At 31.6% G+C, this 12,851-nt stretch overlaps 3 protein-coding genes and 1 pseudogene across 3 annotated transcripts; 3 read left to right on the plus strand and 1 right to left on the minus strand.

The window, feature by feature from the left end:
• The first annotated feature begins 272 nt into the window (after positions 1–272).
• On the plus strand, positions 273–1,275 carry LOC119608360 (antigen 5 like allergen Cul n 1-like). Its single transcript, XM_037962755.1, has 3 exons — positions 273–449; positions 516–910; positions 973–1,275. Exons 1-3 carry the CDS (start codon positions 336–338, stop codon positions 1,220–1,222), a joined length of 759 nt encoding a protein of 252 aa, XP_037818683.1. The 5' UTR covers positions 273–335; the 3' UTR covers positions 1,223–1,275.
• A 1,948-nt stretch (positions 1,276–3,223) lies between these two features.
• On the plus strand, positions 3,224–4,173 carry LOC119608365 (annotated as a pseudogene).
• Positions 4,174–5,973: 1,800 nt separating this feature from the next.
• Positions 5,974–6,971, minus strand: LOC119608363 (antigen 5 like allergen Cul n 1-like). Its single transcript, XM_037962758.1, has 3 exons — positions 6,803–6,971; positions 6,342–6,736; positions 5,974–6,278 (listed from the first exon to the last, which is right to left on the minus strand). Exons 1-3 carry the CDS (start codon positions 6,911–6,913, stop codon positions 6,029–6,031), a joined length of 756 nt encoding a protein of 251 aa, XP_037818686.1. The 5' UTR covers positions 6,914–6,971; the 3' UTR covers positions 5,974–6,028.
• Positions 6,972–10,176: 3,205 nt separating this feature from the next.
• Positions 10,177–11,132, plus strand: LOC119608358 (antigen 5 like allergen Cul n 1-like). Its single transcript, XM_037962752.1, has 3 exons — positions 10,177–10,290; positions 10,365–10,759; positions 10,826–11,132. Exons 1-3 carry the CDS (start codon positions 10,177–10,179, stop codon positions 11,073–11,075), a joined length of 759 nt encoding a protein of 252 aa, XP_037818680.1. The 3' UTR covers positions 11,076–11,132.
• The last annotated feature ends 1,719 nt before the right edge of the window (positions 11,133–12,851 follow it).

The following is a 12,851-nucleotide window of genomic DNA, read 5'->3' on the forward strand; positions in this document are numbered from 1 at the left end:
CATAACTATTGAAAATTAATCTAATGATTTAATAAATTATATAATAATAAAAATATGTTTATTTATAATCATAAATAAATATATCTTTTAAGAAATGCGTTAATGCAAAATATTTGCATTAAATCTAAAAATCTAAAATTAAATTTAAAAAAATTAATAAAAATAACAAAAACTAAAAACGTCATATTACTATAATAAAAAAACACTTGTTTAAATAATAAACTAGACAATCCCCCAAAAAATTTTGGTATATAAGAAACAGCAATTAGGCGAATAATTTAACAGTTGGTTTTTTAAACTCCTAGTTAGAAAACATATACTAAATCTTCTCAAAAATGAATCGTTTTGTAGCCGTTTTATGCATGGTTGCAGCAGTATCTGCCACTGATTACTGCTCCAACTCTATCTGCAATAATGGTGCTAGACATATTGCTTGTGGACATAGTGGAGTAAGTATTAGAAGAAATTTAAAAAAAATATATATTAATAAATTTCTAATTTTTTAATTCCCATAGCAATTTGCTCCCTCCTGCCCTTCCGATGCTGAAATGGTTAACATTGACGATAACTTGAAACAAGTTTTAGTTGATGCCCACAATGAGAAACGTAATTTCATTGCTGGTGGTGGTGATGCCAGACACAGTCCTGCCTGTCGTATGGCCACCATGGAATGGGATGATGAATTGGCTGCCATTGCTGCTCTTAATGTTAAACAATGTCAAATGAATCATGATAGATGCCGCAACACTGATGCCTTCAAATATGCTGGACAAAATCTTGCCTGGATGGGTTTCTTTGGTGATGTTGATCATGCTGAAAAATTGAAGGAATCCGTTGAAATGTGGTACTCTGAGGTTAAGGACAGTCAACAGGCTTATATTGATTCTTATCCTAATGGTTATTCAGGACCGTAAGTATTAAAATATAATTTCACTCTTTTTCTTTTTCACATAATTTTTCTTTTCCGTTTAGTGCTATTGGTCATTTCACTGTCATGATGGCTGATCGTAACATTCGTGTGGGTTGTGCTGCTTCCATGTACACTGAGGGTGGTTTTAAGAATTACTTGGTTGCTTGCAACTATGCCACCACCAACATGATCAACTTCCCCATCTATGCTAGTTGCCAACAGGCTGGTACCTCTTGCACCACTGGCACCAATCCCCAATATCCCAACTTGTGTTCCGCCTCTGAAGAATATGCTGTCAACAAATGGTTCTAAATGAAGTGCTTATTTCTTTGATTTGTGTTAAATAAAAAATTTTGAAAATTGAATTCTTGTCTATCTTTTTCGTATTAGTATTTCAACCAAAATCATAAAAGTTCGTCTTTCAGCAAAATACATATTTACCTCGGTAAAGCACGTTTTAATTGAAGAAATAAGATTGTACCACCCTTAAAACGTTTGTCCTAAATAAAGTGAATCTCGTAAGGTGACCGTTGCTGAATATGAATATTTGCTTAAGAAAGCCTAGTTCTATTATGGGTCTATTGCGGAACAAACTATACTGAATTTTTAAACGATACAATGCAATTATTTTCTCAAAGGGATGGGACCAATCGTAATTCTATATATCCTTATAGATATCGAAGACGATTAAGCTATGTATGCCTGTCTGCCTTTCTGTCCATGTGTGTGTCTGTTGAAATCAATTTTCTGAAGGCCTTAGATATGTTCAGACATGCTTTCGAAAAGTTTCAGCAAAACCAGTTCATAAATAACGGAGATATAAGCAAAACTCCGAAACGAACCATGAACATATTATGATTTTTTCTGATTCTTGATTGGTTTTTTTTTCAGAAACTAATTCAACAAATTTTTTCTTAAATGTATTTTTTTTTTTCATCGAGGGATTAACTCGGCTGAAAATGTTTACAATCGGTTCAAAATTTTATACAAATTTACATATTTCGGAAAATGAGGTTATTGTAAATAGGTTTCTCTGGAATATCGGTATTACCACAAAATGTTGCATATATAAATTTTACATCAATCGAAACTTGGATCGGTTCATAAATGACCATAGCTCCCATATAAGGTCCACTTCCGAAATAGATTAAACAAACATAATACATTAATTAATAATCATATCAGAACAAAATTCAACATGAATATGTTTTATACATATACAAATATTTCATGATATCGGGAAAAAATCTTACTCGAATATGTTTTGCGAATCGGTCCATAATTCCCATATATTTTACATTTCCGAAAATCTATAAACAATTAACAAACAACCATATCGGAAGAATATTTCTAAACGTTTCAGCTTTGTTTACATACAAATCATTTCAAGATCTGCTTATAATTACTTAAAGATCCCATATAAAGCTCCATTCCGAAAATTACTTAATACCAAATAACTCATTATTTAATAACGATAACAGGATACAATTCGACACGATTATGTTCTGTTTATATGCAAATTATCATGCGAAATATTTTCACGAACGGTCTATATTTTACCATATTTCTCATTTAAAGTCCACTTCCGAAAATCACATAATCGTAAATATAGCATTACTTAATAATGATAACGGGAAACAATTTGACACGAATAACTATGTTTTATATATTCAAAACAATCTGAGAAAATGTTTCCGAATCGTCCAATAATTAGTCATATTTTCCATATAAGGTCCACTTTAAAAAATTACTTTAACGCACAAAAATCAAATTCAATGTAATTGAGATTACAGAAAGCTTTTAAAACTTATAAAATGCAATTTTTTATAAATTTTCCAAAAATTTTCACTAAATATTCTTTTTATAAAAAAATTTTCAATAATTTTTTTTAATCGAGAATTTTTGATAAAATTTATTATCTTTCTTCATATAACATTTTTGATAAATTTTCTTTTTAAGAAAATATTTGATAAATTTTCGCTTTGTATATTTCCACATATTGAAAAAGTTTCAAAAACATAACTATTAAATAACAAAAACATGTTTATTTACATTCAAAAACAAATATTTTTTTAAAAATGCGTTAATGCAAAATATTTGCATTAAATTCAAAATTAAAAAAAAAAAGTTTAAGAAATATAAATTAACAAAAACTTATAACGTCATATTAAAGAAATAAAAACACTTGTTCAAATAAGAAACTAGACAATTCCTCCAAAAAAATTTGGTATATAAGAAACTGCAGTTAGGAGAATTATTTAACAGTTGGTTTTTGAACTCCAAATTAGAATTTACTTTTTAAATCTCCTGAAAATGAATCGTTTTGTAGCCCTTTTGTGCATGGTAGCAGCAGTATCTGCTACTGCTCCAACTCTATCTGCAATAATGGTGCTAGACATATTGCTTGTGGTCACAGCGGAGTAAGTAGTACAAGAAATTTTAAAAAATATACTTATATTAACAATTTTCCAATTCTTTAATTCCTTTAGCAATTTGCTCCCTCTTGCCCAGCCGATGCTGAAATGGTTAACATTGACGATAACTTGAAACAAGTTTTAGTTGATGCCCACAATGAGAAACGTAATTTCATTGCTGGTGGTGGTGATGCCAGACACAGTCCTGCCTGTCGTATGGCCACCATGGAATGGGATGATGAATTGGCTGCCATAGCTGCTCTTAATGTTAAACAATGTCAAATGAATCACGACAGATGCCGCAACACTGATGCCTTCAAATATGCTGGACAAAATCTTGCCTGGATGGGTTTCTTTGGTGATGTTGATCATGCAGAAAAATTGAGAGAATCTGTTGAAATGTGGTACTCTGAGGTTAAGGACAGTCAACAGGCTTATATTGATTCTTATCCTAATGGCTACTCGGGACCGTAAGTTTTAAATTAACTCCAAAATAGTATTTATTTTAACTAAATCATACATCTTATCCTAATCTAGTGCTATTGGTCACTTCACTGTCATGATGGCTGATCGTAACATTCGTGTGGGTTGTGCTGCTTCCATGTACACCGAGGGTGGTTTTAAGAATTACTTGGTTGCTTGCAACTATGCCACCACCAACATGATTAACTTCCCTATCTACGCTAGTTGCCAACAGTCTGGTACCTCTTGCACCACTGGCACCAATCCCCAATATCCCAACTTATGTTCCGCCTCTGAAGAATATGCTGTCAACAAATGGTTCTAAATGATATTCTGCGATATTTTGTCTTAATAAAACTAATAAAATCAACTGGATTTTAAGAAATACTTGTGTTTTTCTTTGTTTTCAATTTGATTTCTAAACTAAATTTCATGCTAATGCTTAGCTTTTAAAGAATATGCTATCGCAAATGGTTCTAAACATATATTATCATCAGAAAACAATTCAAAGAACTCTCTTTGATTTAAGCAAAATATATAATAATTAAATAGACCATAAAACACTTACCTTTAGATACTTGTTTATACATTTAACTGGAGATCGTCGATATAATGGAAATCTGAAAAGAAAAAGAGAACAATAATTATATGAACATTCAAAACAATATTGAAATATTCAGTATATGCTAAAGCTTAATACATTTCTCCACATAATTACAGTGTTTATTAATTTTTTAATTAAATGGCAGAACTTATATAAGCCCACCGCCAGGATATCCCAAGTTGATTTAAAGGTAATCCCCCAAGTTAACCTATATTTTCATATAAGAAGCTGGGAACCTTCAAACACTAAGTAAATATTGAGTTTTGAGATTGTACTCCACCAATAATGTTGAAGAGTTTTAAAGGGGTCCACCAAGCTAAACACTTTTCGAGTATTAAATGTTATCCACCAGGATATAAATGGTTTGACAATTCTATGGTTTTCACCAGTCAAAACATAACCTGACATCGTGGTAAAACGACAGCACAAAGATGTCGAAGTACTTTACATGAACTTTTTCACCTCCTCTGGGTGAGCTGACAAGACGACTCACTACCTTCCCTTTCTGTTTCTTACACGTACATGGTTCTTCCGGTCCTTGTAGGAAAACTTTCCTCAAGTACTCGAAGTGTCTAATCTTTGTCCATTGATGCCCTGTTGCTCAACTTCCGAGATGCAAAACCATCACTTCCGTTTACAACCACGCAAATGGGATGGTCTCTGTTGAGTCGGCAACAGCACCTAGAAACGTATTCGGTAGACCAAAACACGAATTCATCAAATATGTCCAGGACTTGTTCTTACTCACTGCGAACACACTGTGGTAAGAATAGTGTAAATCCTGAACATACCTGAACAAGGAAGAAAAATTCTATGGTATCACACTCCCTCCAAGTATGTAATCCGACACACTCACTCCAAGTACGTAAGGGCGGGTTAGTTCCGTCAGTATTTTATCGACATTCTCTTCCAGCGAATTAACATCTCCAATAACTGGGACAAGACAAAGCCCAAAACTATGCACTGCGTGTTACCGGTTCCTGTGGTTCCAGATTATGTGGTTCTTTGGTTCGATCCCAAATCATTCCATGGAAAGCCTGAGGATTCTTTTGATCACCAGCTGTTTATAGCTTCGGCAGACTAGAGAGACTGGTAGTACCTCTTTTCCCCAGGATTGCATTAACACCAATATGGTGTCCTTCATCAAGGCAATATTCCTCCGGGGGTTGTATAGCTGCAAAGTAATGCATCACACAAGTGCGAGTGTGAAGCAACTCCGTCGATAGTTAGTCAAGAAATGAAACACAAGAGAGTTGTTCTCCAACTCAGACCCAAATAGCGACTAATTACAGTTGATGTGGGAGCTATTTATTATCGAATTTATATTTTATACGACCCTTTCAACATTAAACCGATCTTTGAATGTTATCGGTGGAAGATTCTCTATGAGGCCTAATATCACTTAAGGAGCGAAATGTTCGTAATATTTCTAAAAACAAATACTAATTTATATATCGTTTTATAGAAGGATTGTAAAATATATAAAACCACCATAGAACCGGCACCTTAGCAGAACAATTTCGAACAAAAAGTTGTAAGAACTCCACACAAAATTAGAATTAAGTAATTAAAAAAACACATTGTTTTTAAATTGCAATAGTTTTTATTAATATCATAGAATCAAAAATTAAACATCATTTAGAACCATTTGTTGACAGCATATTCTTCTGAGGCGGAACACAAGTTGGGATATTGGGGATTGGTGCCAGTGGTGCAAGAGGTACCAGCCTGTTGGCAACTAGCATAGATGGGGAAGTTGATCATGTTGGTGGTGGCATAGTTGCAAGCAACCAAGTAATTCTTAAAACCACCCTCTGTGTACATGGAAGCAGCACAACCCACACGAATGTTACGATCAGCCATCATAACAGTGAAGTGACCAATAGCACTAAATACGAAAAAAAAGAAAATTTAAATATAAACTAGAATAAAATGATATTATAAAACTTACGGTCCCGAGTAGCCATTAGGATAGGAATCGATGTAAGCCTGTTGACTGTCCTTAACCTCAGAGTACCACATTTCAACAGATTCCTTCAATTTCTCAGCATGATCAACATCACCAAAGAAACCCATCCAGGCAAGATTTTGTCCAGCATATTTGAAGGCATCAGTGTTGCGGCAACTATCATGATTCATTTGACATTGTTTAACATTAAGAGCAGCAATGGCAGCCAATTCATCATCCCATTCCATGGTGGCCATACGACAGGCAGGACTGTGTCTGGCATCACCACCACCAGCAATGAAATTACGTTTCTCATTGTGGGCATTAACTAAAACTTGTTTCAAGTTATCGTCAATGTTTACCATTTCAGCATCGGAAGGGCAGTTGGGAGCAAATTGCTGGAGGAATTTTTGAAATCGTTAAAATAAATTCTAATGATATTAAAGAATTCTTGTAATACTTACTCCATTGTGACCACAAGCTATATGTCTACCATAATTGCAGAGAGAGTTGGAACAGTAATCGGTGGCTGATACTGTTGCCACTAAACACAATAGAGCTACAAAACGTTTCATTTTTATAAGATTTCAAATTAATTTTGTAGTTTTAAGTTCAACAACCAACTGATGAATTATTCAGTTGAATGCTGCTGCTTATATACCAAATTTATTTATTATGCTAAAGTTATGTTTAGTGAAGTTTTAAGTTTAAAGTTTGAACAGGTGTTTTTCTAATATTTTTTCTTTTTTACTTTTTAATAATTTTTAAATATATTTTTAATTATTTTAGTTTTTATTTTCTAATGCAAATATTTTGCATTAACGCATTTCTAAACAAATAAAGAAAATTTTTATGTTTATTATTAAACATATTTATGTAGTTTAGTTATTTGTTTACTATTTTAAAACATTTTTAATTTTAAAGTTGTTTGAAGTCAAATGTAAATATTTTTCGATTTAAAATGCAGCGAAAATTCATTATGTTTTACTTAGCAACAATTTGCAGGAAGAAAAATAAATTTAATTTTAATTTATATAAACTTATTTACACTCATATTTATTAAAAAAAAATAATTTATATTTAAAATTTCCATAAAGTTTAAATAAAAATGTATTAGTTTTAGACCTTAACTTTTTTTAACATGATTTTAAAATTTTACTCAAATATATCTCTCTTTGTACAAAATGTTCCATATATTTTTCGGACTTTTTTATAAACAAATTTTAAAACTAATTTTTTATTCTTATAGAACAACGTTATCCAAACCGTTGAAAAAAATATACATACTTTAGTCTCTGGGTTAAAAATTTGTTAGCTTGTGTTATTTACCTCTAAAAAGTTGTTACTTGAGCGTATGAGTGTTTTACAATTGTATAATAATCATACGTACATGATTCTACATTTCGTTGCTTAATGATGAAGTTATTTACATATATATTACATACATACATATTTGTAAAATCAACAAAATTGATACTATAACAAAAACAAATTTACTTTGTTTTTGTAACTAGTATGTATGTAACTATTCAAATTTGGTACTTGTTAGTTTTAAGTACTGTAAAGTTAGTGATAATCTGACAAAATAGTATTAGGACAGGTCTCCTATTGACCTATAGTCCCTTTGTGAGATCAGATTTAAAACACGATTTCATCATGAAATTTCGACAGTAAATGTGTTTTTGGTAATGTAGATCCACTAAGGAGGGATTTTTGGAAATTTGTAAAACAGGTTTTCTTAATTATCTTAGACAATATTAGTGATATAAGAAAAATTTTATATGCAACTGTATCTGCTCTTAAAATAAGCACATGGGTGTCTGGTAATTTTTTTAAATTCGTACTTTTAAGGCGTGAAAATGTGTAACAAAGGTGATTTTGGTACCTTTTTTGGCTCTTTATAACTTTTTAACTAATAAACTTAATAAAAAGTTTTTGTAAATATTTTGGATATACATATCTTGCAAAATTATGAGACACACGTACTTTTTTAAAATTCAGTCCTTTTTGGGTGTAAAAGGTAGAAAACTTAATTTTTGGTACTTTTTTCAGCACATTAATAAAACTTTTTCGACTAATTGACGTATACCTATTAAATTACATACTAACTCTAGAATATTTATTGAAACAAAATATTTGCTATTTCACTGGGAAAAAAGTACCAAAAAGGATAAAACGGGAAATTTTTGGTACCTTTTTTTGGCCCTTTATAACTTTTAATAAACTTAATAAAACTACTGTAAATATTTTGAATATATCTTTCAAAATTATGAGACAAATGTTCGTACTTTTTTTAAATTCAGTCCTTTTTGGGTGTAAAAGGGAGAAAACTTAATTTTTGGTACTTTTTTCAGCTCATTAAGAAAACTTTTTCGACTAATTGACGTATACCTATTAAATTACATACTAACTCTAGAATATTTATTGAAACAAAATATTTGCCATTTCACTGGAAAAAAAGTACCAAAAAGGGTAAAATGGGAAATTTTATTTATTCAAACTAATTGAGCCAATTTTTATAAAATTTGAAAAAATAATTAATTTACTCATACAAAATAAGCTATTGACGAATTATTTTGGAATTCGGGTAATACGGCCTATATAGGACCAAATTCGAGCAAATTGTTTGATACTTTTTGAAAGCACAATTTTTCTGGAACAAATGAATGCAGATTTGAATCGTTTGTGTTTTATCTGTGATATATAGTTTTAAACATGGAATATTTTTTCTAAAAATTCTCGAAAAAGCCCATTCCTAGACAAAAAAGGAGAAAATGGTACTCTTTTTATTAGTACTTTCCACAATGGTAGAATTTATTCTACTTTTGGTACTTTTTTTTCTTCAAATGATACTCTTTGTATGTTCTATGTATTAAGCCCAAAACACATGATTATTAAACATACTCCGTCCTTTTTGAACATGAGTCTTAAACAGAGAACTTTTTAGGACTTTTTATCTTTTTAATGGTACTTTTTGAATTTTCTAAAATACTCTACCTAGAAACATAAATTTGAACATACGTAGTCCTGACTGAATAATAATCTGTAATATTTGGTACTTTTGCATTCTTCAAATGGTACCTTTTGGCGAAGCACCCGGGGTATTCTAGTTAATAACAAAATAAATAACTAATACTCAAACATTCCTTCTTTTTGAAATTAAATTATTCCATTCTAATCCTTGCAATCTGTTTCATATCTAACCCAGTCCCAAATAGATCGACTATCTCTAAAAACTACGCTAAAGCTCATAATATTCGCAATGTTACTACTATTAAGATAGGACAACAAATCAGTTTCATAGCAATACTAATATTCTCAACTAAATTTTATGAGGATCAGTTTATTACAACTCTCAACTGTCAAATAAGGACTTTTTCTAAAATAGACTGGCATTCATTGAATATAAATGCATATATATTAAATAAGAACTTATAATTAATGTAATCAAATCCTTTCAATGACCATCCACCAAGTAATAATACAATTGCTACAGTTGTAGCCGTTTCATCATAGATACAATAAAAAAAAAAGCAATTGCACTCTTAACAACATAATTTGTTTACTATAATTCTACATTAGTAACTATTTTTTTATAAATGTTTAAGCAAAATATTTGCACAAATAAAAAACAACCAAAACGTCAAAAACTAATTTTATAATTTAGATATCATCAACATAAAATTATAAGAAACAGTTGTATAAATAATAAACTATAAAGACAATATTAAAGAATGTTCTCTTCCATGAAAAATTCGCATATAAAAGACTGAAGTTAAATGTATACAGCAGTTAAGTGTTAAACTCCAAGTTAGCAAACTTATAAAAAACTAAAATTATGAATCGTTTTGTAGCTCTTTTGTGCATGGTAGCAGCAGTATCTGCCACCGATTACTGCTCCAACTCTATATGTAATAATGGTGCTAGACATATTGCTTGTGGACACAGTGGAGTAAGTAGTACAAAAACATTTTTTAAAAAATTCTAATTTATATTAACAATTCACAAATTCTTTGATTCCTTTAGCAATTTGCTCCCTCCTGCCCTGCCGATGCTGAAATGGTTACCATTGACGATAACTTGAAACAAGTTTTAGTTGATGCCCACAATGAGAAACGTAACTTTATTGCTGGTGGTGGTGATGCCAGGCACAGTCCTGCCTGTCGTATGGCCACCATGGAATGGGATGATGAATTGGCTGCCATTGCTGCTCTTAATGTTAAACAATGTCAAATGAATCACGACAGATGCCGCAACACTGATGCCTTCAAATATGCTGGACAAAATCTTGCCTGGATGGGTTTCTTTGGTGATGTTGATCATGCTGAAAAATTGAAGGAATCCGTTGAAATGTGGTACTCTGAAGTTAAGGACAGTCAACAGGCTTATATTGATTCCTATCCTAATGGCTACTCGGGACCGTAAGTTTTATAATATTTTTGTTTTATTCTAGTTTATATGTTAAATTTCTTTCTTTTCATATTTAGTGCTATTGGTCACTTCACTGTTATGATGGCTGATCGTAACATTCGTGTGGGTTGTGCTGCTTCCATGTACACAGAGGGTGGTTTTAAGAATTACTTGGTTGCTTGCAACTATGCCACCACCAACATGATCAACTTCCCCATCTATGCTAGTTGCCAGCAGGCTGGTACATCTTGCACCACTGGCACCAATCCCCAATATCCCAACTTGTGTTCCGCCTCTGAAGAATATGCTGTCAACAAATGGTTCTAAATGATGTTTTATGATTTCTGATTCTAACGTAATTAATAAAAATTACTGCAATTTAAATACGATGTGTTTTTTTTTTTAATTTATAAACTAAATTAAAACTACTAAAGCCCCCTTCACACGAGCCCACAAGTAATATAATCTGTCAAAATTTTGTGTAGAAGAGAACGGATGGGATCGTCTAAACGCAATATGTAATGAAATCATCACACATTGAGAGAAAATACGGATGGAAAATTTGACAGTGGTATGACTCTCTTCATTTTTGGAAATGATTTAAAAAACAAGCAAGTCGCATTAGATCAGGGATCTATTTTTATGTAAACACAAACATAAAAAGTGAAATAGATTACTTTGTTGTTGTTTTATACCAATCGTGTAAAGACAAAAAATATAAATCATACGATTTTTATTCTCTTTTTTGTCATACGGATGGAATTTCATTTTACTGTTTCATTAGACTTGTCGTACTTAAAGTGTGATCGTCTGAGGGGCCCTTAAGGAAAAATTATATTAATAGCACAACAGATCCAATTTTGCCTTGAGATCAATTATTTTTGTTCCAAACTCTTATAAGAATTCGATAGTGTATTGATACAGTTGTCGATGAGTCGACAATCTTTGGCTCAGTATGATAATTCGGATCTTTCTGGAGTAAAGATCTAATTATGGTGGGAACATTCAATTCGAAACTGTTCTGCTTCGATACAGGTTCTGTGATAGCTTTATATATTTGATATCCGTTCTATAAGACGGTTATGGAATGAGTTTTCTAATCGATAGTTTTTGTACGAAATTCTGTTCTGTTTGCAGTCCTTTAAGAGTTCTACGCTATAGTTAATTCTTAACTTTTACGTGGGTATCTCTCTCTTATTTATGTAAAGTATGATTTCCAAGTTTTTTTTTGCTCTGGAAAAAGGTTCTTTAAAATAATTGGCTTCAGCGCCAGATAAACATATAAAGGAGTTGGAATTTTCCTCAATAGATTATGCTACATAAATATGTAAGCAATGATCTGTACTAAAGTTTAGTGAAAAATTACCACTTTTGAGCAAACAGCTCATATAAGGTCCCTATAACTTATTAATGTAAGTATCGTGAGGCAATTCATATTAATACGGCATTTAGTAACCTTAATAACACTGTGTGTAATTTTTTAAGTCATGGAAGAATAACCATACATACATACACCACTATATGATAAAAGACCAAAAAGAAGAAGACCCGTGTCTTCCAGTTTAGCCCAAAGTCATGCCCTTTTTTAGTTATAGGCCCCCAAAGATTTGGGGCCACGGTGTCTGTTTTGAAAAAAGTTATCATTTTCTCAGACTCATATCTTGCAAACCGTTCGGAATTTTGATTTACTCTCTGAGGGAATGTTGTTGCTCTTATCACAAAGAACAAAAATTGTGAACATATGAAGTCAAAAAACATTATCTTCATGATCAGAATCGCAAAAAGTATTTTTTTTTTTCAATTTCCTTATTCAGGTCTATAAGTAGCAAACCGTTTAAAATCTAAGAAAACAATCAACTACAAAAATGTTTCTAAGATCTCAATAAACAACTTTCAAGAACATATGAACTTCTTAGTAATGATAGGTAAGTCGTTTTTTCTTTACTTCAACATTAAGATACAATAATGTGTATATAGTGTTGATGGACCTGGACTCAAATCGTCGTCCGAATCTGACTCTGATTCGGAACTTATGATGTCCACAATCACATTGTTTCCAGACTGTTTTCCATCTTCTTTACATACTTCATTAACATCATACAG

This window comes from Lucilia sericata, unplaced genomic scaffold, assembly GCF_015586225.1.
Source record: "Lucilia sericata isolate MDLA Ls3-8-SP2 unplaced genomic scaffold, ASM1558622v1 Contig000824F_arrow, whole genome shotgun sequence".
Lineage (NCBI taxonomy): Eukaryota > Metazoa > Arthropoda > Insecta > Diptera > Calliphoridae > Lucilia > Lucilia sericata.

Bases quoted from the DNA above. Each gene is read 5' to 3' on its own strand.
- LOC119608360 (XM_037962755.1), top strand. From the start codon at position 336: ATGAATCGTTTTGTAGCCGTTTTATGCATGGTTGCAGCAGTATCTGCC. The intron at 450-515 runs GTAAGTATTAGA...TAATTCCCATAG, and splicing joins TTGCTTGTGGACATAGTGGA to CAATTTGCTCCCTCCTGCCC. The intron at 911-972 runs GTAAGTATTAAA...TTTTCCGTTTAG, and splicing joins CCTAATGGTTATTCAGGACC to TGCTATTGGTCATTTCACTG.
- LOC119608358 (XM_037962752.1), top strand. From the start codon at position 10,177: ATGAATCGTTTTGTAGCTCTTTTGTGCATGGTAGCAGCAGTATCTGCC. The intron at 10,291-10,364 runs GTAAGTAGTACA...TGATTCCTTTAG, and splicing joins TTGCTTGTGGACACAGTGGA to CAATTTGCTCCCTCCTGCCC. The intron at 10,760-10,825 runs GTAAGTTTTATA...TTTCATATTTAG, and splicing joins CCTAATGGCTACTCGGGACC to TGCTATTGGTCACTTCACTG.
- LOC119608363 (XM_037962758.1), bottom strand. From the start codon at position 6,913: ATGAAACGTTTTGTAGCTCTATTGTGTTTAGTGGCAACAGTATCAGCC. The intron at 6,737-6,802 runs GTAAGTATTACA...AAATTCCTCCAG, and splicing joins TAGCTTGTGGTCACAATGGA to CAATTTGCTCCCAACTGCCC. The intron at 6,279-6,341 runs GTAAGTTTTATA...TTTCGTATTTAG, and splicing joins CCTAATGGCTACTCGGGACC to TGCTATTGGTCACTTCACTG.